The sequence below is a fragment of the Larus michahellis genome, chromosome Z (assembly GCF_964199755.1).
Source record: "Larus michahellis chromosome Z, bLarMic1.1, whole genome shotgun sequence".
Taxonomy (NCBI): Eukaryota; Metazoa; Chordata; class Aves; order Charadriiformes; family Laridae; genus Larus; species Larus michahellis.
Window position 1 is genome coordinate 28,304,705 of NC_133930.1, and position 24,956 is coordinate 28,329,660.

General features: G+C 40.0%; 1 protein-coding gene across 5 annotated transcripts in view; it reads right to left on the reverse strand.

Moving 5' to 3' along the window:
• The window catches only part of FCHO2 (FCH and mu domain containing endocytic adaptor 2), a 94,026-nt gene extending 72,762 nt beyond the window's left edge, over nt 1-21,264 (reverse strand). For 4 of the 5 annotated variants that reach the window (XM_074569286.1, XM_074569283.1, XM_074569285.1 and 1 more), the window contains exons 1-5: nt 21,071-21,264; nt 10,597-10,688; nt 3,081-3,155; nt 1,592-1,733; nt 1,348-1,500 (exon numbers count right to left, since the gene is read on the reverse strand). In XM_074569286.1, the coding sequence (XP_074425387.1) occupies nt 1,348-1,500; nt 1,592-1,733; nt 3,081-3,155; nt 10,597-10,688; nt 21,071-21,100 (492 nt within the window). In that variant the 5' untranslated portion in view covers nt 21,101-21,264. Of the gene's footprint in view, nt 1-1,347; nt 1,501-1,591; nt 1,734-3,080; nt 3,156-9,944; nt 10,060-10,596; nt 10,689-21,070 lie in introns of those variants that run through there. The other variant, XM_074569284.1, reaches the window with a different exon arrangement.
• Between the last annotated feature and the right edge of the window lie 3,692 nt (nt 21,265-24,956).

Genomic DNA, 24,956 nt, shown 5'->3' on the forward strand with positions numbered 1-24,956 from the left:
CATGAAGACAGCAGCATAAAACGCACTAAGATCATCCTAACAAGAACAGAGTCCTACACAGATTAGGTAATCAAAATGGAAACAGGCAGCGGTATCATGATTTAAAAAGAGAAGACATAGTTAGAGACAGGGAAACACGACGTCTTTCCTCTACTACTTAAGTTTTCTGAAAACAGGAAAAAGTTACAGCGATGCCAGCAGGTTGAGGGAAGTGATTCTTCCCCTCTACACAGCACTGTTGAGGCCACACCTGGACTGCTGTGTCCAGTTCTGGGTTGTCTATTGCAAGAGAGACAAGGACATACTGGAGAGAGACCGGTGACTGGAGAGAGAAGGGTGACAAAGCTCATGAAGGGACTGGAGCATGTCTCCTATGAGGAAAGGCTGAGAGAGCTAGGAGAGCTCTGAGCTAGGTTCAGCCTGGAGAATGCTCAGGGAGAATCTCTTCAATACATGTAAATACCTGAAGGGAGGGTACATAGAAGAGTCAGGCTCTTTCCAGTGGTGCCCAGTGACAGGACCAGAGGCAATGGGTACCAAGTGAAACACAGGAAGTTCCCTCTGAACATCAGGAAACACTTTTTTTTCTGTGACAGTAACTGAGCCCTGGCACAGGTTGCCCAAAGACGTTGTAGAACCTCCATCCTTGGAGATACTCAAAAGTTGTCTGGACATGGTCCTGGGCAACTGGCTCAAGGTGGTCCTGCCTAAGCAGCAGGGTTGGACAGGATGACCTCCAGAGGTGTCTTCCAACCTCAGCCATTTTGTGATTCTGTGAACAGCTCAAACTCCCCCATAATGCAAGAACAGTACAAAATACAACATCAAGATACTCATCCTTTGGGGTTTTGGTCCATGAAATTGGAACCTTTCAAATTAGCATTGAAAGTAACGCTAACTTGTTTTTCTTCTCAATGGAACAAATACTCAAATACTGGTGTAATTAGATACTTTGTCTCATTGAAGGGACAACACAAAACCTCCTACTTCATAATTCATAACAAGAGCGTTGAGTGTTTGTGTCTTAACATAAGGAAATTTATCTGAAAACGTAACAGATTCTGAAACAATTGTACACGATTTCTGTAAAAGCCACTAAATAAAATTATCAGATGATGAAGGTATTTACAAAATAAAGAATTAGAACGCCAGTGCAGTTAGAACAGATAAGGAAGTAAGTGTAAACAAAACATTACTAGGTATTCAAACTATCACACACATTATGAAAATAGCCATAACTACTATTAACTACTTTTAGCACTTTCTGACCATGTCACTTACGAATATAAGGTGAATGTGTTACTGGTTGACAACACAATGTATTAAAGTAAGATGTCACAGAACTACCTTATCAACTTCTCTTTGTGTTGCTCCTTCCTTTTTCAAACGTTCTTGTTCAACACACTTTGCATTGTAGTTTTCCTTTGATTTCTGTAAGGCCTGAGTGATACTTTGAATATTTTGAACTGCTTCCAATGTTCCTGAAACGTCTTCTTTAGTCTGCCAAATATCACATGGTTGTCAAAACCAAACCATTTTAATTTTAATGTTAATAAATCATTGGACATGCATAAGAAAAAAAATAAATAACCTTTTTATAAACTTTGATTTGTTCATCTCCATACTTGTGAACTTCTTTTATTAGCTCTTGTAATCTCCGCACAAGATCCAAGTGACAGCCTGCTAGTTTTTCTGTTGAGGTTTTGAAAACATCCCAAACTGGTGCAAATGTCCTAAATTGAAGAAAATATTATTTAATGTTCATCTGGATTTTTTACTTTTAGTTCGATATGATTTTTTTTAAATAGTGCTGAAGTATAATTGATAAGTTTACAGAAGTTCATTTCCATTCCTAAAACTGAAACGAACAAAAACACCGAAAACTGCTATAAATTCTTATTAAATGTGTTTCAAATGTACTTGGAATCCTATCTACTAACTTTTCCATGTTTTATGTTTTACCTGTATTGACTCTAATGAGTAAAACACAGCAAAGGTCACTTAATCTTCCCTATCATCAGCACACAATAATGCCAAGTGGTGTTCCTAAAGATGATGCAAGAGCAGCTTAAAATAATTTAAGATGTAAAAGTAATTTTACGTGTATACTTGAATAGTACGAACAAATCAGAAATTACTTGGTTAGTTAAGTTTCTATTTGTCTTACATCATTGCAGCCACAAGATGCAGGAAAAAAATACCAGCAAAGATGGTCTGCCACTAAAAGGGATTTACTGATTGACAGAGATTAACTGTATGGCAAAAGAAGGTGGGGGACAGGTCATTCCTCAGATTCAGATTTCTATACTGAATGGACTTCATCTATTCTAAAGATACACTCCTACCTCCATTTCCTGGCTAATGCTGCTGAAAAATCAATACTACATATAGCCTTTAAATCACTGATGTTCAAACTAACATGCAGATACAGAACCTTTGAAAAGCAGCAACAAATGGTATCAAATTATCCACTGACAAAAGCTCCCCAGATTTCTAGCTGTTATTACTACAAATCAAAAAAAAAAATCTAGTCTCATCTAAAAAGTCTGAGTTCTCATTGGCATAATCTTTCTACTGAAAATACATCCAATAATCCTTCCAGTTTTTAAAAACATACCCCCATGTATAAAACTTTCATTAAACTATGGAATAAATCTATTGGAAAGTCTCATTCTTAACATCTCTGAGGAGAGATAACACTCCAGAAAGCAGAAATAATAGAAATAAATAAATTTACTGCCACATTTTCGGACCATATGTTCTCTCTTCTAAGTAATTACCATCGGCTTGGGAGCACAGAATAGAAAGTCACATTCTCTATTATGTCTGAAAAGAACTCAACCTTAAACACAGAGGAACAGACAGTTTCTCCGTGTTTGGGCTTTGCTTCTTTTTAAGCCGTGAATAAAGAACTGTACTGTCTGGTTTTGTCATAGCTGCATGATATTTTGCATGGTTACTGAAGAAATAACAATCACTTTTAAACATGGCAAAGTTATGCTAGCTTCAATATCAACAAACTATTCAGAATCAAACTTGATTCTTAACGTGTATACAGTTGTTTACTTATGTACACTTACCCAAGTTGTGTGTAATTGCTCGCTGATTTGGCTAGTTTTGTCATTGACCTTGAATATGCCTCCTCTATTGTAGCCCTGTCAAAGAAATCAATCAAAAGCATAATCAAAATGTTGAAGATATTTGAAGACAGATGAATATGCATTCTAAAGGTGCAAAACAGAGGATGTTTTACTTTAGCTGAAAGTGACTCCATGTTAAATGACCCCCTCAACACTATATGCAAAATCACAAGAAGTGTATTTTTTAAAAATCATCTAAGAACCCTGTGACAGAATGCTGCAGGGAACAGAAAGAAGTAAAACCTAGGGACTCAAGACTTGAAAAAGCCAATTCTTTCCTTCCTGTACTCTGTGGTGTTCCCCTCTGCCTTTAACATTCTTTAGTAATGGTCAGAACAAACTGATAAAACAACCACTTGCCCATCACGTCTAATCACCAGAGCAACAAAATCAAACATATTTGTACTGAAAACATTAAGATAAACCAACTGAATGCTTACTGAGCAATCACATTAAATAAAATGGGGTCTTGTCTAGTCTTTTTGTAGCGGTGTGTGTGGTTTTTTGTTTGTTTAAGTTCTTTGCATAATGATAATTGAGTTTGGAAAACACTAAAATAACATGCCATGAAAAGTATTGTGTTCTGCTGTTTATACTCATTTTTAAAGAAGGTTGACTCAATGCATTCTGATTTGTTTTGGATAACATCTTCCCTACATAAAGTTTCATTATATTTTCCTGCACTCAAACTCACATTTTCACTTTTCTTTTGGACATTTAAAATCCAAGGGTCAGCACAGATTTCCTCCTTAAAGCCTCTGCTGAGGTAATTGCCATGGAATAGCAGTCACACACAACATAACACAGCAGTGAGACCCTGCAAGTCCTTCCCTCATCAATCTTGCTCACCCTCCTGTTACTAAGGTAAAGATACACACTATTTTAATTTTCCACCCTAAATCAATAATCAATATGTAGTGTCAACTGAGATTCAGAAGCATCCTGGATTTGTGTAAATACTGTAATTTCCTTTTCTTGAAAATGCAAAAGCTTGAAGCAGTTGCTTTCCTGCTGTGTAATACCTCTATTCAGGGGCAAAAGAGAGTAAAAAAGGCAGATGAAGAATTCACCCGTCTCAAGTTATACCATGACTTTAACAACTAATTGCTGAGGCAGAGGTTTTTATTTCTCCTTTACAGCAACACTTTCCAGACAAAACCAATTTGTTTATGAAAATATGAAGCAAAGCAGCAGTAGTCACCTGAAACAGAGGGATATATATTTAAACTTACTGAACTTCCAAAATAACTATCCAGACAATCAATTTGGAGAAGGGGATTAAATTGTAAAATGCAGTAACTCAATTACATTTTAAATCTCACTTACAAACAACTGCAAAGTTATTCACCATAAAAAAGTCAAATAACTTTATCCTCCTTCCACATATGAACTTATTTTTGACGATAAGAAAAAGTTTATGTTTCCAAGGTTTGGAATTCTTGCTCACTGCACAGCAACAAGCACATATGCACAGACACCTGGAAGAGACACTGATGTTCTTTTAATTACCACGATGAACAATATATTTTGATTAATTATCAATAGCTTCTAACAAAGTTTTCTAGACTGGATAGCTCAGTGCATTTTTTTTTTAAACACAAAATGCACAACTCTTTTCTTTGGAGTGATGTACAGCATACTTACCTGAGCAATCTCCACAAAACTGGAGTTCCGCAATTTACCACACAATATCAACATACAACAGCTACAAATGCTAACAACCGAAAAATGCTGTTACTGACCAGTTAGTCATATATATATATACATTTGTCCTACAAACTGACTTCCCAGAGCACTCTGATGTATGAGTAACATACTATGAACACTTCAGTAAACTAATTTTCACCCATTTGAAAACCTGTCTTTGCTTGGGATCTGTTAAACATTTAAAAGTCAAATGGGAATATATGCATTGCCAGTTTCTTCTGATCAAGGAGACTCTTTTTATGATGTTTACAAGCAAGTGCTGCAGAAAACTGTTTGAAAGACTTCTGGAGAAATGCCAACACAATACCTATGCAGTTCCTAGCTGAGCACAGTGGTTTCTTACATGTAAACAGTTTATGTGTTAAATAAACACAAACACAACACAGTTCACCTACAGAATCTTCCCAGTATTTAAAGAAAAAAACCTGCGGAGGCAGCCCAACCTTTTTATATTTTCACTTCTCTAAAACCAAAATTTCTACATGCTTTATGAAGAACAGAACAAAGATATCTATCTTTCAGCAGACAGATAGATAACCTGCCCCATCCAAGATCTACCAATGTGGAGCAGGCTGCCTGCCACAAAATAAGACTCCCCCAATTTGGCTGCACACAACCAAAACACTATTCTGAACAGCACAAGTAACTGAGACTGGCTTCATACAGACATGTGTCCTTTGTCCCCCAAGCACAAAGTCTGTACATCCAAATACACTCAACCATCTTTCCTTTCTCTTTGAGATCACTCCATAAAAACCACAAATTCTCTGGCTAGCCTGAAGACTCCAGCAATCCTGACCGACCAGGTGACAACTGTTGAACAGTACACACAAAGGTTAAATACTCTAACTCGTTGAAAGTATTATCACCAACTCAGATCTGTCTCCTCTACTTATCCAGCAGTTTTCCATTTTCATATCCAATCGTGAAAAAAAGGCCAATATGTTCAAAAGGAATGGAAAGAAAGTTCAAATGTATATGTTTAGTTTTCATACGGAACAGTTCAGAAAATCAGGTACAAAAAAAGTCAGTGCATAAAAATACTAGATGTAGAAGGCTCCTAATAAATGTTGTTCAATATTTCTAGCAGAAAACAGTACTGCAATAGAGTATTCAGACTATACTCTGCGGAGGAAGGAGGGGAACAGATAATTGTGTGTAACATCTCTTAACTTCTTTGCAATAAACAAAGATGCAAAATAGAACATGGTCAAGACAATTGACTGCTGTAAAATACTGCTGAAGTACCACCCAATCCAATTTCTTCTGAGATCAAGAATTTGACCCATGTGAATAAATGTGTGCTACTGAACCATATTTATTTCCTGGGAAATCGTCTGACATCCCACAGTAACTTCACAATGGTAGTGAAGGGCTTCACTGCCTAGATATGGACAATTGTAAACATTTTTACTAAAGTGAGGACACCAAATATTTAAAGTCCATCTATTTCTTTGAAACTACAAACTATATGCCACAAACTACTGCTAGCTTAGACTGAGATTGATCAGTGATGCACCCTTCACTTGAAAAGAAATACCTATTTGGCATTCAACTGCAGTCTGGCACATTGAGATGCATCAGTAAAGCAGGGCTGAAGAGTCACAGAATGGTAGGAGTTGGAAGGGACGTCTGGAGATCATCTAGTCCAACCCCCTGCCAGAGCACAGTCACCTACAGCAGGTTGCACAGGAACATGTCCAGGTGGGTTTTGAATGTCTCCAGAGATGGAGACTCCGCCACCTCTCTGGGCAGCCTGTTCCAGTACTCTGCCACCCTCAAAGTGAAGAAGTTCCTCCTCATGTTTAGGTGGAACTTCCTATGTTCAAGTTTGTGGCCATTACCTCTTGTCCTATCGCTGGGCACCACTGAAAAGAGCCTGGCCCCATCCTCCTGACACCCACCCTTTAAGTATTTAGAAGTGTTGATAAGATCCCCCCTCAGTCGTCTTTTTTCCAGACTGAAAAGACCCAAATCCTTCAGCCTTTCTTCATAAGAGAGGTGCTCCAGTCCCCTAATCGTCTTGGTGGCCCTTTGCTGTACCCTTCCCAGCAGTTCCCTGTCCTTCTTGAACCAGGGAGCCCAGAACTGGACACAGTACTCCAGATGTGGCCTCACCAAGGCAGAGTAGAGGGGGAGGATGACCTCCCTCCACCTGCTGGCCACACTCTTCATACACCCCAGGATGCCATTGGCCTTCTTGGCCACAAGGGCACACTGCTGGCTCATGGTCATCCTGTTGTCCACCAGGACTCCCAGGTCTCTTTCCACAGAGCTGCTCTCCAGCAGGTCAGCCCCCAACCTGTGCTGGTGCATAGGGTTATTCCTCCCCAGGGGCAGCACCCTGAAAAACACATTGGAACAGACAGGATACCAGGTTTAATACCCTGATGGAAGTCACTGGAAAGGACTGAACTTCCTGCTGCTGGTGTGCAACACTGATAGATGTTTTCCAACCCCAGGGCAAGTTGCTCTTAAGGAACTATATTGAGGCCTTGTCAAATAAATTAACAAGTAGTGCTAAGATTCTAGTGATCCTCAGTGTGTTAATGAGAACTGAAATTTTTCACATATTTTACCAAAAATGCTGTAAGATGTCTGCATATATCTTTGGCATATCCTGATCCATGCACAAAAACAGAAAATACATTTCTTGATCTCTCATTGAGGATAGTCCATGGGACCTGACAAGATGCATCGGAGAGTCCTGAGGGAATTGGCCATTGTAGATGCCAAGCCACTCTCCATGATATCTGAAACGTCATGGCAGTCAGGTGAAGTCCCCAGTGATGGGAAAAGGGGAAACATTGCACCCTTTTTTAAAAAGGCAGAAAGGAGGACCCCGGGAACTGCCGCTCTGTCAGCCTCACCTCTGTGCCTGGGAAGATCATGGAACGGATCCTCCTAGAAGCCATGCTAAGGCACATGGAGGACAGGGAGGTGATTCAAGGCAGACAGCATGGCTTCACCAAGGGCAAGTCCTGCCTGACCAACTCAGTGGCCTCCCATGATGGAGGATTACATCAGTGCATAAAGGAAGAGCTATGGATGCTGTCTACCTGGACTTCTCTAAGGCCTTTGATGTGGTCTCCCACAACATCCTCCTCTCTAAGCTGGAGAGATATGGATTTGATGGGTAGAGTGTTTGGTGGATAAGGAATTGGTTGGATGGTTGCATTCCAGAGCATAGTGGTCAATAGCTCAATGTCCAGATACAGATCAGTGACAAGTGGTGTCCCTTAGGGGTCTGCATTAGGACCAGTACTGTTCAGTATCTTCATCAGTGACATAGTGGAATCATGTGCACCCTCAGCAAGTTTGCCAGCAACAGCAAGCTGAATGTTGTGGTTGACATGGCTGGGGGATGGGATACCACCCAGAGGGACCTGGACAAGTTCTAGAAGTGGGCCTGTGTCCAACAAGGCCAAGTACAAGATCCTGTACCTGGCCTGGGGCAACCGCTGGTATCAATAGAGGCTGGGGGATGAAGAGATCGAGAGCAGCCCTGCCAAGAAGGGCTTAGGGGTAGATGAAAAGCTGGACATGACCTGGCAATGTGTGCTCGCAGCCCAGAAGGCCAACCAGCATCAAAAGAAGCGTGGCCAGCAGGTTGAGTGAGGTGATTCTCCCCCTCTATTCTGCTCTGGTGAGACCCTACCTGGCGTACCGTGTCCAGCTCTGGAGCCCTCAGCACAGGAGCTGTGGATGCCCCATCCCTAGAAACACTGAAGGTCAGGTTGGATGGGACTCTGAGCAACCTGATCTAGTTGAAGATGTCCTTGCTTGTTGCCAGGAGGTGTTGGATTGGATGACCTTTAAAGGTCCCCTCCAACCCAAACTATTCTATAATTCTATCATTCTATAAAGTGTCCATGTGGATTTCTCATGTATTCCTATCTGGTCACTAATCTTTTGTTTTAAACATTATTTAAACTTATTTAGCTGGGAAAAAAAGAAGTCTCCTTCTTGAGAAATCACTAGAATTAATTAGCAGAAACTTTAGCTGTGACATTTGTAATATGTGGAAAAAGGTCCAAATATTTTATTTATTGATTGCAAAGGCACCTCTCATTTAAAATTTAATTTGAATGAGCTTGCAGAGCAAAAAAAACTAGAACACCACATTCTTTTCATTAGGAATTTTGTGTAGAATGAACTGTCAAGTTTTATTTATGTCACTACAATAAAACATAGAATCCAAGCCAGACATAGCATCAAGTTATTTTTATTCATTTAAGTAAGAACTTTCACCTTAGGACCAGCGTGAATAAAATGGATCATGCTCAAAGAATACAACATAAAGGAGATAAGAACCAGAGTGAGTGAGAGAGCTTCTGATCTAAATATGGAGGTAAATTAAAATAGAACAGATGTAAAACAAATAAATTGAAGTGTGTCCAGGTGATGTACAGCTTAGCTCTATGACTTAGTGTTATAAAAACTGAGTGATTCCAAAAATTAAAGCAGGTTTCAAAGGAAAAATTCAGTCACTCAAAAAGATAACACAAGGCAAACATTTATAACAGTCAATATTAAACATGCAAGCTTGTGAAGCCTTAAGCATTTCATACTAAACACAAACAGTGTGTTATCCCTTCATTCAGTCCAATACAGGATTTCATTGGAACCCTGTCTGGCTTTGTAACGTTCTCTAAAATCAGGGATTCTTGAAACACAAGATTCCTTTGGTTGTGTAGTCCTTCCAACACAGGACTGCCCATTCTCATGTGGACTCTGGAACTCATGTGTTTCTACTTAGTGGAAAGACTTTTGTCATTTTCTCCAATTCACTTTGAAACTATACAAATGTCTATGGAACTCAGTACCTGCCAGGTTTGTGGTGGTTACATTTTGTAGAAATTTAAAAGAAATTCTTTGTTGAGATCTATTTTAGGCCCAAATGGAAATTTTGATGAAATATCCCAGAAAACCAAAGCTGTTTTTTGGACAGCTTTTACTGCAAGAAACCTTCACTGAAATAGGTTCTTGATCAGTCTCTTGCAAGTTTTTTCCATACATCATCTGGTGTCAGGAACTGAATTAAGACAAAATTCTGAAGAGATACACAATTGATTTTGTCCAGAATGGAATTCTTACTTTCAAAATAGCAGCAGCAGTTTTCTTTCACAAAGAAGAACTAAAAACAGCACTAGGTCATCTGTTTTGGAAGTTGCCACATCTGCAGATTTCAGTTCTGTGCCTTCCATCCCATAGAGAGGAACCTGTATTATTTTCTGCATATTATTTTATTGTCCCTACATATCACTCCCTTTTCTTTAACAAACCTAGTTCATCAACATCTTAATCTGAAAGCATAACTTTTAAGATCATATTAGCAGTTGCTAAAGCCTTAATTCTACATCTATGGTCAAAAAACTTTGTAAGTTTTTTGCTACTTTAAAGAAGAAGAAGAAATTGCTTTTCTTCCAAACATAATGAAAACTTGGGATTGATTTAAACAAACTGCTGGACACCTAATGTAACACTTCTAGCTTTTTACTCTCGTTTTTTAATTCAAACACAGAAAAAAAAATTAGAAGCTTGTTATTAATTGATGCTTAGAGTCACTATTCAGTTCTAAGTGAATGGAATAAACCTAGATATTCTTGTAGGATATAATGTATAATATTTTTAAATGCTCATTGATTTTTACATATTTTCCATGTTACTGTTGACCATAATGATAAACTTAAATAGAAACCACGAACAGTATATTAAAGAGCCAGGATTACAAAGGATGAATACTTACCTTTCTCTTATGAAGTCTGCTAGATCTTTTGTTGACAAATGTCCGTGTTTCATGTTGTGATAAAGGACATCAAAGCCATTGTTCCTTTCCCCCTAAAGATTAATAAAAAGAAAGCAGACCTATGAAACACAACATGTTAAAGCAATTACAGAACAAAGTATAGAACCTATGCATTTTATTAACTGATCAAGTTTCATGAAGTGAATTTATTTTCTAGATTTCTACTGGTCTTGTGTTTTTTCACTTCCCGTCTTAATAAACACAAAGTTAATATTGTACTCTCACTTCATTCTCTCATATTTTTCATTATTTTCCATGAACTGAAATTCACGCTTCAGGATCACTGGATATCCCACCTCCCCAGTTCTTCACACTTCATGTATCTTCCTCCGGTTTTTGCAAAATTGGTGAAAAAAATCACTTCTCTCTTCCTTCTCACAGGTAGCTTCCCTTTGTCTATTCTTAAGTTTAGTTTTAAAACCTAAACCATTTTCCAGTGAGTAAAGCGTACCTCACCATTAAAACTGAGACACTGCCCTAAACACTGATTAGTAAACTCAGCCAGTTTATCACCTCTGGCACTATGGTGAACTTCCTCCGGACAGGAATAAGCAAGAATAGAAATGAAAGGAAGGCGAGGCAAGGCACAGCATAATAGCACTGCTACTATAAAGGTTTTCCTGTCAAAATATCCATTCCCCTCCTCCCTTCCAAAAGCTTCAGATCCATAATGCTGCTGATACAAAAGATGCAGAAGCGTGTCCTCAGATGCAGAAGTGTGTCCTCAGCAAAAGTGCACACATGCTCAGAGCGGGAGGGAATGAAGCATGCAAGGGAATGGAATAGACTATTTCAGTTGGAATGGACCTACAACGATCACCTAGCCCAAATGCCTGACCATTTCAGGGCTGACCAAAGGTTAAAGCGTATTAAGGGCATTGTCCAAATGCCTCTTAAACACTGAGAGGCTTGGGACATCAATCACCTCTCTAGGAAGCCTGTTCCAGTATTTGACCACCCTCGCGGTAAAGTAATGCTTCCTCAACCTCCCCTGCTGCAGCTTTGAACCATACCCATGTGTCCTGTCATTAGATCCCAAGGAGCAGAGATCGGCCCCTCTCTCCTCACTCCCCTTCCTCAGGAAGCTGCAGAGAGCAATGAGGTCGCCCCTCAGCCTCCTTTTCTCCAAACTAGACAAACCCAGAGTCCCCAACAGCTCCTCAAAGGACATGCTTTCCAGGCCTTTCACCATTTTTTTTGCCCTCCTCTGGATGTAGTCAAGGACATTCACATCGTCAAAATCACAGACTTTTCACAACAGCAGCTCTGCATCTCCAGTGAGGAGCCTGAGGATTTGGTCATACACCCCTCCAAACATTTCTGTCCTTTCAGTTTTGGAAAAACTGTTTGTGCAGCCACAAGGTGTACCTAATCAGGGAACTAAAAGGTGTACCTAATTAGTGTACTGCTGAAAAATAAAGCTGGCAAATAAAAATAAAGATCAGTGATCCATATCACTATCAGGACATGAACAGCTGCATTGCTCAGCGGACGAGGTGAGGGGAAGGAGAAGGCATGTAGGGATCTGCCAGCTTAAGCAAGTGGAAGCAGCCACGGGTGGATGGAAGAGCTTTGCAGCTGCCACGGTAGTAGGCCCACTTCTGTGAAGAGTTAACTGCATTGGATAATACATCAGTCAATAATATAACAAGTTGCCTTAAAGTACACCATGAATAGACACATATATTTGCAAATAACAGACCATGGAAGGCAATTTGATTCAGATTACTAGCCAGGATTATTTGCTTTACTTCTTCCAAGTACAGGGAAAACAAAACCAAACAAACAAAAGGAAAAAACACCTATAAAATCACAGCTCCTAAGGTTGTAGTAAGCTGCAACCTGAAATCAGTTTAGTGTAAGTGCAATTGCAGAAAGGTCTGTAAAAAGTACAGGCAGAACTAAACTGAATACATGAAAATACACCAAACTCCAAAAGGACTATCTACAGAGTAAGGCTTTTATAAGTTTGCAAAATAAAAGAAGGATAAGAACACAAATTAGTAGGGAATGTAATTTATTTTTTTGAAATGTTGTCATACTTTTTCAAGTACCAGTCTAAACAGTTTCACTCCCTTTTCACTCCTATCTAACCATTTTTTCTTGTAGTTTGACGCCCACAATAATTTTGACTACTGATGCTCCAATAGGTATCTTAATAACTTTCTGTATTTACTCAATATAAACCCTGAATGCCACCACATTACAAAAACACCAGATTAACTCTATAATTAAGGCCTCACTGATATTTTCAATTAGAATACAAAATAAAATTCTTATTTAACTACTCCAAAATTGTTACTGTACCCAAATTTGTAGATAAACATTTACAAATAAGTGTTAGGTATTTCTTCCAGAAACACTAATAAAATTCTCCTTTATGAAATGTTCTTTCCCTTTGCCTTCAGGTGTTTCTTCTAGCTAAAGCAATACATTGATCAAAATATGCTGAACACAGACTGCTTCTGAACTTTTCATAATGGGAGCTTTTATGGGGATTTTTCTATACTGGAGCTCCACAGATTTCCTGCCACAGGAAGGGTAGCATCGCCATGACCCAGTCTCTGGCTGCAGCCTTCCTGATGGTTGATAATCTACCAGAAATGTAACTTTGCAAACCTTTAGAGAATAGAATGAGCCAGAACAACTAATTCCCATCATCATCTTGTTCTCTAATTGCAACTGAAGGTTACTGCAAAGTAACTAATCTTTCCAGTTAAATAAAGCTTTCTAATCAGTCCTACTCTTGTTCCTAACTTCACATCGAATAGCAGAAAGCACAACAAAGGAACAAAACAGATACTTTCCTCAATTAAAAAAGTCCCCTGAAAGTAACATTTTTAATACATTAATTTCATTAATTTAATACACTTTAATACATTAATTTACTACATTACCAATAGTTTAATTAGAGAATAAGAGGCTATGTGAAAAATACATTCAGGATTAAACAAAGCAGCAATTCCAAAGCAGGCTCCCAGATTTGACTATGTGGTTTTAGCTTGGCACAACTAAACTATATGTTTTCACTTGTGAATATAATGACTATTTTACCAATATCAGGCTCTACCTATAAGCACATACATCTAGACTTCAGAAGTGTTCAATAACTTACATGATCAATGATTCTGATGATTAACCTGATGACAATTCTATAAAGTTATCTTCTACTCGTGTTTGGAGACATATGTGTACCTATGTCAAATTATAATTCAACATATGTCTACCTATGTAAAATTATAATTCATACAATAAATATCAGAGTTAAGGCTCTGTATTTAGGATAAAGATAGAGATGTATGTTGTGGCTAAGAGAAAAAGAAGTTCAATTTACATAACCCAAGTACATATCCTCTTACATACATGTATGCCATCAACACTGTTTATTTGTGTTTTGGTTGTTTTTCCTCAACACTCTCCCTCCCCACACACATTGTATAAAATTCTGTACATGGAAATTGTGTGTCTAGCCAATTTTTCTTCATTAAGTGTTTTCACCTGCTCCTTCCTGGTGGCACAGTCATAGCTGGGATCACTAAAAGCCCAGTACTGGCCTACTTAAAAATAAATAAATGCAGCACATAGCAGAGGGAACTAATGAGACCTTCCACTCCCATTCGGAACCAATTACCATCCACTGCTATGACAGACCGACAGTGAATTCAGAAGCAGATTCTTCTAGAAGTTGCATCTTGGAGAAAGAGGAACCTCCATGGTCACACATGACATCAGGTTCCAGGCTAGTTTGTTAGCAACTGACTTCCAGACTAGTTTGAAAAGACCATTCTAAATGTAATTTTGCAGGTAAAACACTATTTGTTGAGGATGATCCTGTCATTACTCAACAGAAAACAACCGCAAAACTGTGTATGAGAATGCAAAATGTAAATGGTCCCCTCTCTGCAGAGGCTCCATTTATTTACTTCGAAGTTCATTAGCAGTTTTCTCCTCCCCTAGAGCTAACAAAACTCTCTCTTCACGAGCTGGTGGTGTTGTTGAGTTTCCATTCTACACATCCATAAGAGAGCTCTGTGTATGTACTATAGATGTCTCCTGACAGCAAGTCATAAGAGGAAACAAGACTTCAAATAGAAGTAAACACTTAAATAAGCCTACAATAAGGCATTACTGATCAACTTTGCATACAAAATAAATTAAGTCACAGAAAGCAAGAGCAAACAGTCCTTCCATTTCCCTTCATCAAGAACTAACTGCAATGATTTTCTCATGGAAATGAAAGTAACCCTGTCAGCAAATGTGAAGTCAGAATTCAGCATTTCCATGACTTGTGCATAACAGGAAACAGATTACAGGAACTCTGTTTTACTGAACTACTTAATAGACTGTGAAAATTTTCAAGTTCGTTTGTTGCATATAAAGATGATTCTGAATTTAAAACCTACATTTGGTAAAGCAGCCAGAAATTTCTGGGCAATGTGCAGCAGTATTTATGTCCTACATTTCTAATCAAATTCTATGAGTATAAGCTCTGTTTCGATTGGACTAAAACTGTTGAACATTAACATCTATTAGTGTAAAAAGTTAATACTCTCTATTATAGCATTGTCTTTTTACCCAGTATAAACAAATGTTTCTCAATTATTAAAGTGACTCTAAAGTTCCCATGACTGTCCAGATACACACTACTTTTATAATTAGTGCAAGAAGCAACAAAAGGACAGCTGCAAATAATGTTTTCACAGCAAAACTAAGCATACAGATAATAAAGGGCTCATGCAGTTCTTAAACACATTTTGATGTTGGTCAAACTTCAGGAGCTTGACGAGAGAAATTCAGACAAAGTTTGACTTTTTCTAAGTAACTTCAGCAAGTAGAGAAACATTTGACAATAAGTGAAATACCGTCATTTCAAGCAGTGGCTAAGCACGTATGATCATTCCTTCAACCATTTAAATATGACCCCATCAGCACATTACAAAGAAGTGGAACAGACTGAGAAAACCATACTTTTGATTATAAACAATTTAAATCATAATCTGCCTAATACTCTTTTTAAAATAGCACACCTAACACACAACTTATTCTCCAGGAAACAGGGTGACAAATATTCAAACTGTAACACTTGGAAGTGGTACTCCAACTTAAATACAGGATTGCTTTTTAACCATAAAAAAGTTTAGGTCCCCAACTGACTTCAAATTGCCACAAAATGAAAACTGGATAATCTCCAAATTAAGTTTCCAAATCCTAGTTAAATCTTAAAACTTTGCCTTTGGCAAGCATGGTATATCAATGAAATATGACCAACATCCCTCCACCTTGTGAGACAAATGCTAAATAGGAGAAGTCTAGAAAAGACTAAATGTGGGAAATAGAATCGTTTCAATTTTGGGAGCAAGAATAGAAAATTTTGTGTCCTTTGCCTCTTGTTTTGGTCAGGTCCAGGGAAGCTGTCCTACAGAGTTTTACACTTGAATTAGTGGTTGTGCTCCTCTGCCAGATATGAGTATGGAAAAACCACATCCCTGATCAACAGAACATGCATACAAGAATTCTAATACAGATAAATCGTAACAGCATCAAAGTCTTTTTTGTAAAAAAAAAATTGCATCAAGAAAATTCCAGAGTTGCACCAATATGCCAAGTAGTAACTGTAGACCATCCATTAATAGAGGGTGGGGGAGCCCAACTCCCTCATATAGGTGAAATTCAGTATTTGCTTAAACTAGGTACAAATGTTCAGCAACTACAAGATTTGATTTATGCAGCTAAAAAAATATCCTATTTTAACAATTAATTTACAAATGTTAACAGAACAGAACAAAAGAGACTGGGTGTTCATTCTTGTAATTCTAAAATGAAAGTTCCAAATATTAACCAAAAGCAATCTTTTCTTTACCCACAAATGTAGAAAGACATACACTATTCATTATGGTTTGTACATTTGTACTGTCAACTTTTCATTCATTCATGAAAGAGTAACACATTAAAGAAAAAAGCATTTCTTTAAAGAAATAAAGAAATAAGCATTCTCCTAATTCCAGGCATATGTAAACTCATTTTAGACGCCCTAAAAAACAATGCTGTCATTTTCTTTAAACTGTTACTCCTTCTTGCAGTTTTAAAGAAGTAACGTGTTTCATCCTTTCCACTTAGGGAATTATTTAATTTAATGGGCCCTGTATACAGGAAAATACTCCTGTGATTAACATCACAGTGTTACATTTTTGAAAGCTAGCTATCAGTAAATTTCAAATTCTGAGTGTCTGAAAGCACTACAGAAAGTCAAGCACACCAAAACACGGAAAAAAGCAGTCACCCAATGTTTATACAGGCAACACATCATCTTCGGTTCTGAAAGTTCTGAGAAGGCTGAACACAAAAGCAACCTGGCAATTTCAATTTCCTCCTTCCAGCTTCAATAAAGATCAGCTCCAGAGAAGCTCTGCGCATACGAGGAAGGACATATATTTTCCTCTATATCTAGACAATTAAAAATATTTTTTTGAACAAAAAGATGGAAAGTTGCCAACTCATGCTAGATGCACACACACAGAGGGAGGAGACTAAGCAAATATTGCACAACAGCTCTCCTGAAACTGAGCATCCAACTGTATGCCAAGCAGAAGAGTAGCACTGCGTAAACATATGAATGGAAATCCAGATGGAAGCATGACAAGTCTCCGTGTCACTCACATCGTACGAGTGCGTAAGACAATACGTCTTACACTGAACCAGAGCAAGCCTCTTCACAAAGCTAAGATTATTAACCCTGGACACTGCCAGCCCTTACATGTTACAAAAGCACTTGAAAAGAAAGAAATCCTCCTCACAGCCCTTCTCAGAAGCTACAGGTAACAGAAGCGATAAAAAAGATAAAATAAAAGGAATCTGTTGAAGCCAACTTAAACACACATTGTTATATCCCCAAAATTCCAAGCACAGCATTACACAGAAGCCAGTTTCAGCTATACAAAGAACTTCCAATGGTTTAATCAAACACTAACTGACTAGAAGTGGCCAGGCTTATTTTTGTTGACTTGACATAGTTTAATAGACTGAGAATTAACAAAACTTCACCTGCAGCGGTCATTTCAAATACAATGTCAAAACTTATGAAACACTTCCTAAGCAGTGTTAAGAAAACAGTAAGTCAATGATAACAAATGCTTTTTATTCTACTGTACCAGTATGAGTGTACTCAAAGTGACAAAATGTAGCTATGTATAATGCAAATAACTTATGAAACTGTTCCCTTTAAATTACATTGTTGTTTTGATGTACCACACACATAGCAGCAAGTACCAAATGTTTTATGACAACATCCTAATTAGGAGTTGGGAATGTTTGGCCACATGACTCGAATGCCTAAAACTCAGTCATAAGAATCAAAGCCATTTATAGCCTGTACTACTTGTTCGAAATTTTTGATACCACAAAAAAGTAACTATCCTACTGACTTTGAAAACTGCTACTCTAGAGCGGTACCCTCCATTAGCAGACACCTACATTTTACAAGTGATAGTGATATTTTTCAGGTGACAGTACAGGTCTCTATATTTCAGCTTTCTACATTCCTGAAAATAGTCTTGTTTATCTCTCAGTGATCTCTTAGAAGCACTCAACAGATGGCAGGCCCATAAAACATCCCCTTTTCTTACATTCTCTAAAAAAAATTAAATAAATTTTAAAAACTGCAACTATTCAGACACTTTTTAAAAGCAGTACAAGACGAAAACCTCATAATAAACTTTTACAATAAAGAAGCTAAGATTTTTGTTCACATGAGCACTTTTAGGAAGTTCTTAAAAGACAGCAGCCTAAACAGTGTGTAAGAAATTCTTACACATTCACATATACATCATTCCCTTTTCTGAAGAAATCAGTTAAGTCCCTCAAGTTTCTGACATCTTTTCCTATCAGTTACAGCCAATTACCAAATCAGAAGAGAGCATCCTACAGCTTAAGATCCAGACTTCCATTTCCAATGCATAATTTCAGCTGCAAATTGATGACAGCATGTACATTAAATAATTAAATATTAATTATGTTTTGGATTAATTTTCACATCAGCGCTTTAGAAAGCAATTATTGTACTCCATAGGTGGAAAAAACATTTTCCCTTCTAGTGTTATCTAGAAGGGCAAGGCAAAAGCAAGAAACAGAAGAAAATTCTTCTAAAGTTCTACACAATACCACCTTTCTTTCTACTTATAGATTTGTGGTTGTTATTTTTAGACAGTGCATTTTAACAGCAATCTTCTAATTCCCATCTTAACTTTCTCACCACATTTCAAAGCATACATAATTTGCATCCCAAGTCTTCCAAAGCACTGCAGTAACCGTTCTGAACAATAACCTATCCTGAAAAGTTAGTAGAAATGGAGAAGGCTAATGATTCAAAATGTACAAACCTCAGAACCTTATGCTTGGTTCTGAGGATACAGAGAAATATTTTCTTTCTTTTAAAAATACTTTTAAAAATATATCTTATTTAGACAATACAGTTGATCTTGAAAGATATTCATTCACAACACCAAAGAGGCAGTCCCCATTCCTTTTTATTTTACTTCTACAGAAAATAAAACCCTGTCCATGGTATCATAAAGGTTTCTCAGCCAAGTTTTGCAAGTTTAAGACCCTGTCTAATGTCTTTGTCATCACTGCGAGACAAAGAAGAATACGCTTGTTGTCCTACTTTGTGTTATTTTTGGAGGTAGGAGAATAACCTGCACCAACAGAAGAAAACCTCCTTCTTCTGGCACTCATTGCTGACCCACACCAGGAGTTTTGCCAAAAGAGCTACAAAGCAGAGACTTTACAGAGCAGAAAGACAGAATGGGAAGTTTGGGTAGATGTCTACTACCTCATATTTGCTGGCTGCATTTGCGAAGACACAGATAGAGAACGGAATGGCCCACTGCCTTCAGTGATTTAACAAAATTATTGACTTACTAACAAAATAAAATAAAACTGATTAGACAAACAGTTAAATGAACATACCATAGTACGTAACGTAGTTAAACAGAAAAGTGTTTGATTTCAGTTGAGATAGCTAAAGAAAAAAACTTTTCACTTTAATTTCAGGAGTAGACAGTAACTTTCCCACTGAAAATGTGACTTTTTATATTAATATAAACTGTACTTTTTATGAAAGATAAAAAATTTGCAGATATTCTTTCAGTACTGATCTCCCACACTGTGGCTTCAAATTAAGCAAATTTGCATATCAAGAGAGCAAATCTAATATCTTGTTTACCATTAAGCTTTAATAATGTGTTGAAAGCAAAACTTAAGAGTCAAAATTAAATGATGCAAAAGCCAATCATGCAAACAAAACATGAAACCTGGCTTGAGCTATGCTTATATTCAAGAATAGTATATTGTATTTGTAAAATTAGTTTTCCTTAAACATTAAGGATAACTGTTGCTTAGACAGAAAAAGCAGACTTCTAAAAGATATTTTCCCTTCTTTTTTTGTTTCCATTTCAATAAATAACCATTTTTATGTTTCCCCTATTAGTTGGTGGAGATGCACATTAAAAATTAAACATGCGGCAAAGAAGTTGCAGCATTGTAAACAGCCGGACGAATACAGAAAACACACACTTTCATGTTTCAGACCAGCTACAGGTCACAATGGATGTCATTTCATGCAAGGCTCAATAATACTCCGAACCCGTATTTTATTTTTTTTTCTCCGTATGGCCCACCCATTTAAAAACCACATATATCTGCGCAGAGAGGACTTATAAACTGTTTCTAAAGTGGACTGGAGAGCCTGTTGTTTCCCCAACTGGCTGCTGTACCTTCTGACATGCAGACACACACACACAGAGGGACAAGCCATGGGTACAAAAGCACCGAGCTCCGAGGGGGACAGCCTCGCCTTCTCACCCTCCGTTGCACTTCCCCCGAACAACCTGCATTGTCCGGAGGGATCCGACCGCAGCCCCATCCACAGCCCGGTGCCTGCCAGACCGACACCACCACCCCCACCACCCCAGGGTCCCCTTCCCTTCTCCCGCACCCCTCATCCCACCGCCCCCACGGCTGCCGCCAGCCCCTCTCCCTCGCCGCCCGTCCCCGACGGACCCCGGAGCTCCGCGGGAGGCGCCGGGCCGGGCCGGGCCGGGCCGGGCCGGGGGTGGCGGCAGTCCCCTCGCCCCACCGCGGGCTGCCCGGGCGCAGGCAGGTACCCGGCTTCCCCCACGGCCCAGCCCGGCCGAAGCCAGCGCCGGCGGGCGCAGGAGCGGGGCGGGCGGCGGCCACCATTCCCGCCGCGGCAAGGCCCCGGCCCAGTCCCGGGGATGGCGTAAGAGCCAAGGCTGCTCCCGCAGCGGGGGACCCCGGCTGCACCCTACCCTACCCTACCCTACCCTACCCTGCCCTGCCCTGCCCTGCCCGTTCCCCCCGCGACGCGGCGGAACCGGCCCGCGGCGAACTTCCCTACCCAGAAGCTCTCCACGAAGTACGCCATCATCGCGCCGGGCCACCGGCGAGCCTGAGCCCGGCCCCGGCCGCCTCAGCCGCCGAAGGAAAGGGGCGCCGCCGCGGCGCGCCGCCCTTCCCGTTACGGTGCAACCGCCTCCCTCCACACGGCTCCACCGCCCCCCGCGCCGCGCATGCGCGCCGCCGCCGCCGGCCGCCGCTGGCCCCGCGCAGGCGCGTAGCGTGTGTGTCCTCCCCGCGCAGGCGCGGAGGGGTGAGTGCCGCTGCCGCGGTCGGGCCTCGGTGGGGGCGGCCTGTCCCCCGGCCCGTCAGCCCCAGCTGCCACCCTGACCCGGCGGCCTATCCCCAGGCCCCGTAGCCGGCCGGGCGGAGAGCTCGGCCACAGTCCGGCAGCACCAGCGGACGGGGAAGGGCGTGGTGCCATCCCGTGAGGGGAGAGAGCCCGGTCTGTGGGAATACGAACAATGATTGCAGAGAGTCGGGGCTGGGAAATGTTGAGTGAAATCCCCTCAGGCATACGCATAACGGCCGGAGAACGGCTGCAGCGAGTGCTGCCATGCAGGGAGGGGGAGGAGGAGGAGAGACTGGTGCCGTGCAAAGGGGCCGCACACCCAGGCCTGGCCGCAGGCCGGTGGCGTGGGGTCCCTCAGCGCAGGCAGTGGCTGGGCCTGGCGGCAGCTGTGCTGGCAAGGCCCAGCTTACCCACCCGCCTGCATCCACGCTGCATTCCACAGGTCCCGCGGCAGCCATCTAAAGCCAAAGAGGCCAGAGAAAGCGTTCACTTCAACCCTTTGTCTTCTTCGATGACTGTTGAGTTTCCAGACCCATCATTAACCTGATGTAGGTTATTAGCCAGCAGGGGTGATGTTGACTGCTGGACCAGAACACAGAGCCGCTCAAGTGCCACCTGTGACCAGTTTGTATTGAGAGTCTCTTCTTCACAGGAGAGTCAGCCCCACTGGGCTCTTCCTGGGACCCCAAACAGTTCCTCTTCTACCTTAAGGAGATGATTTGGTGCCCAAGACAGCTGTTAGGTTTTCGTTATTGACTAAAAACACTGATGTGAGGGGCTGCAGCTTGCTCTCCTCTGCAAAGGCGTGGTAAGCGCTTTATCCAGACTTCATCTACAGCTCTGTCAGCACAAAGCTTTATACAAGATACAAAAAGTAAGAAGCTCTGTGCTGGGTGTTCAAGGTCCTCCTTTCCCCTTCACAGAAACCCTGTGGGTTCTGGTATGAAAAAATCTCACCTGCTTCCACCTTAGTACTGATGTCATTTGGCCTTCGTTCTGTAAGATACTTGGTAAGGCATAGAGATGACATTCAAGTCATCCCTAAGAACCTGATGAATTCATCAACTTACATCAAATTTATGCTCATTAAAGACTTCCATGAAAGCCAAATGGTTAGGAAAAGTGTAGTTCAGAAGTTTGCAGTGCTATAGAATTTCATTAGAAAAAAAAATAATTAGGGTGAACAAGACAGCCAAATTTGTATTACTCATATCAATATAAGTCAGTGTGATTCCTTATGCATTACAAAGTTTCAACTACTTTTATCAAAGATACTTGCATGGAAGATAAGCAGTTCTGGTATTACAATCATTGGTAACTGACTATAGCTTTAGTCCATCATGTACTGTACCTCCCTGGTAGGTTTAGTAGTTCCTTGCTTTCTAGCAGCGTTCTCCCAAAGTCTCAGTGCACGCAAAGCTTGCCAAGGTGCCGATGCCAACAGAGAGAAAACTTCTGGACCCCTTTCGTAATCAAAATTTCTTTAAAAGTCCCAAGACTGCTAGATCTGGATCTTTCTCTTTTGATAACAGTAGTAAGCATGGGTACCGTAATTCTAAACAGTAACATGCTACAGGACTACGTTTAAGAAAAACTACTTTGTGCATCTATTTACTTGATACAAGTAAGCAGTCTGCTTTATGATCTGAAGAAAGATGTGAACTTGGTATTTTTTGCAGTGTGTTGCTATCTGTAAGGATGAACAGCAGGGTAAACAGTGAGATAAAAGCTGCATGATCAGAGCTGAAGGTTTTTATTCCACAGAAGATAGAAAAATATCTTTCACAGGGACAGACACCATGCTATAATGGAAGGAGAGTTGGGTTCACTTTTACATTTCATAGAAAAGTTCCCATCTTCCACATTTTCAAAGCTATACAGCAGTCCCTTATTTACTGCTACATCTGGATGTGAAGGAACTGCTGCAGTGCTGCAACAATCTACCATTACACAAATATCAAACCCATCCTCACGTTTTCAACAGCAGCTTTCCACGAAAATTTGAGTGACATGCAAAATCTTAGGCCTGAACTTTACGGCATCCTGCAGCATAGGTACGGTTACATAGAAAATCACTTTGATTGGGATGATGATCAGGATCAATAGTTACATTCTTAACACACAGTGGAATTCCCTGCAATAAAATCAATTTCTTAGGAGTGAACTTTCTCTTGAACTCCATATACTATCATAAAGTGAGCTCTACCAGCAACAAAGGGCTGTTGTTAAACTTTACCATCCTATATGCTGCATGCCAATCTTGTCACTTATCTTTTAAAGTAGCACATACTGAAAAATCCTTACTAAGGACAGTCCTATTATGCACACTACTTCTTTGGAGACCGTCCTGGATAAGAAAATCCTAGATTACTGCTTTACGTGCTGCCGGATGTTATGTAGTGAGCATGACTGAAGAATCAGTCCATGTACTGTGCCAGTGCCATCCAGTTGGTGGTTGTACAGTTTTTCAGTCATGCTTCTTGCATAATACCCAGCAGCAGGTATTTGTAAATATCAGTGCTCAGTAACTTGCATTTGGATTTAAGCTTCAGTGTAAAGAAGCATATGGACATGTGATGGGGAGGCAGTTTTATGTGCCGGGTTGGCTATTTTATGTGCTGGGTCAATACCCAGCCAGTTTATTAAGGTCATTCTAGAAAGCGACACGAGTCTGAGCTACACTCACATGAGATCTTGAGGTTACGAGACCAGCTAAATGCAGTACTTAAAGGCAGAGACTGATGATCAATCATATTCAAAACAAATTGTTAGACATATTAGGAAAGGAACAGAGAACTTCATCCACGGTGTGCATGGGCACCTGCACCATGACTGCTGTGCACAGTGCTAGTACCCCTTCTCTTATCCGCCCCTCAAAAAATACCCAACAGCACAAACAAAAACAAAAACAAAAAACAAGCCCAGAAGACTGAGATAAGAGCAACAAAAAAGAATCCAAGATATAAAGGGAACTAATGACCACCAAGTATACTGGAATTCTTCAGGCTGGAAAAGAGATGACTGGGAAAGAATACGATACAGAAAACTCATGAGTAAGAACAGAGCAGATGAGTTAAAAATGAGAAATACATCTTATTGAAAGCACAAGCAGAGAATTCAGTCAAGCTAGAAGGAAGGGGAAAATGGATAATGTTTCTAGGTTTCTCTAGTCAAAAGAAATCCACAATGGATTACTAAATACAAAGACAATATCACTTATTCTGAAAGTCCCTGATCTGCAAGTTAGTGAAGCCTGTGAGAATACTTTGCAACAGTATCATTTATAGTACTTTAATCTTATCCTCTTCCCTAGGTATTGGCTGCTAAGGACAGGATACTGGGCTAGGTAGACGCTTTGTTTGTCCCAGTACAATTGTTCTTTTGTTCTCCTGGTGTAATGAGGGTGGAGAGAAAGGAACATTATTTTGATAGTCATGACTACACATTGAGTCCTGTATAAGAAAACAAACATTCCGATTGTATATTTTCACCAGTGTTCACGGAAGATCCAAATAGTTTTCTGGATTACAAATTTTTAGTAGAGAGTTAAAAAAAGCAATTGTCTCCCATTTTTGCCATCTACATGAGTGTAAGG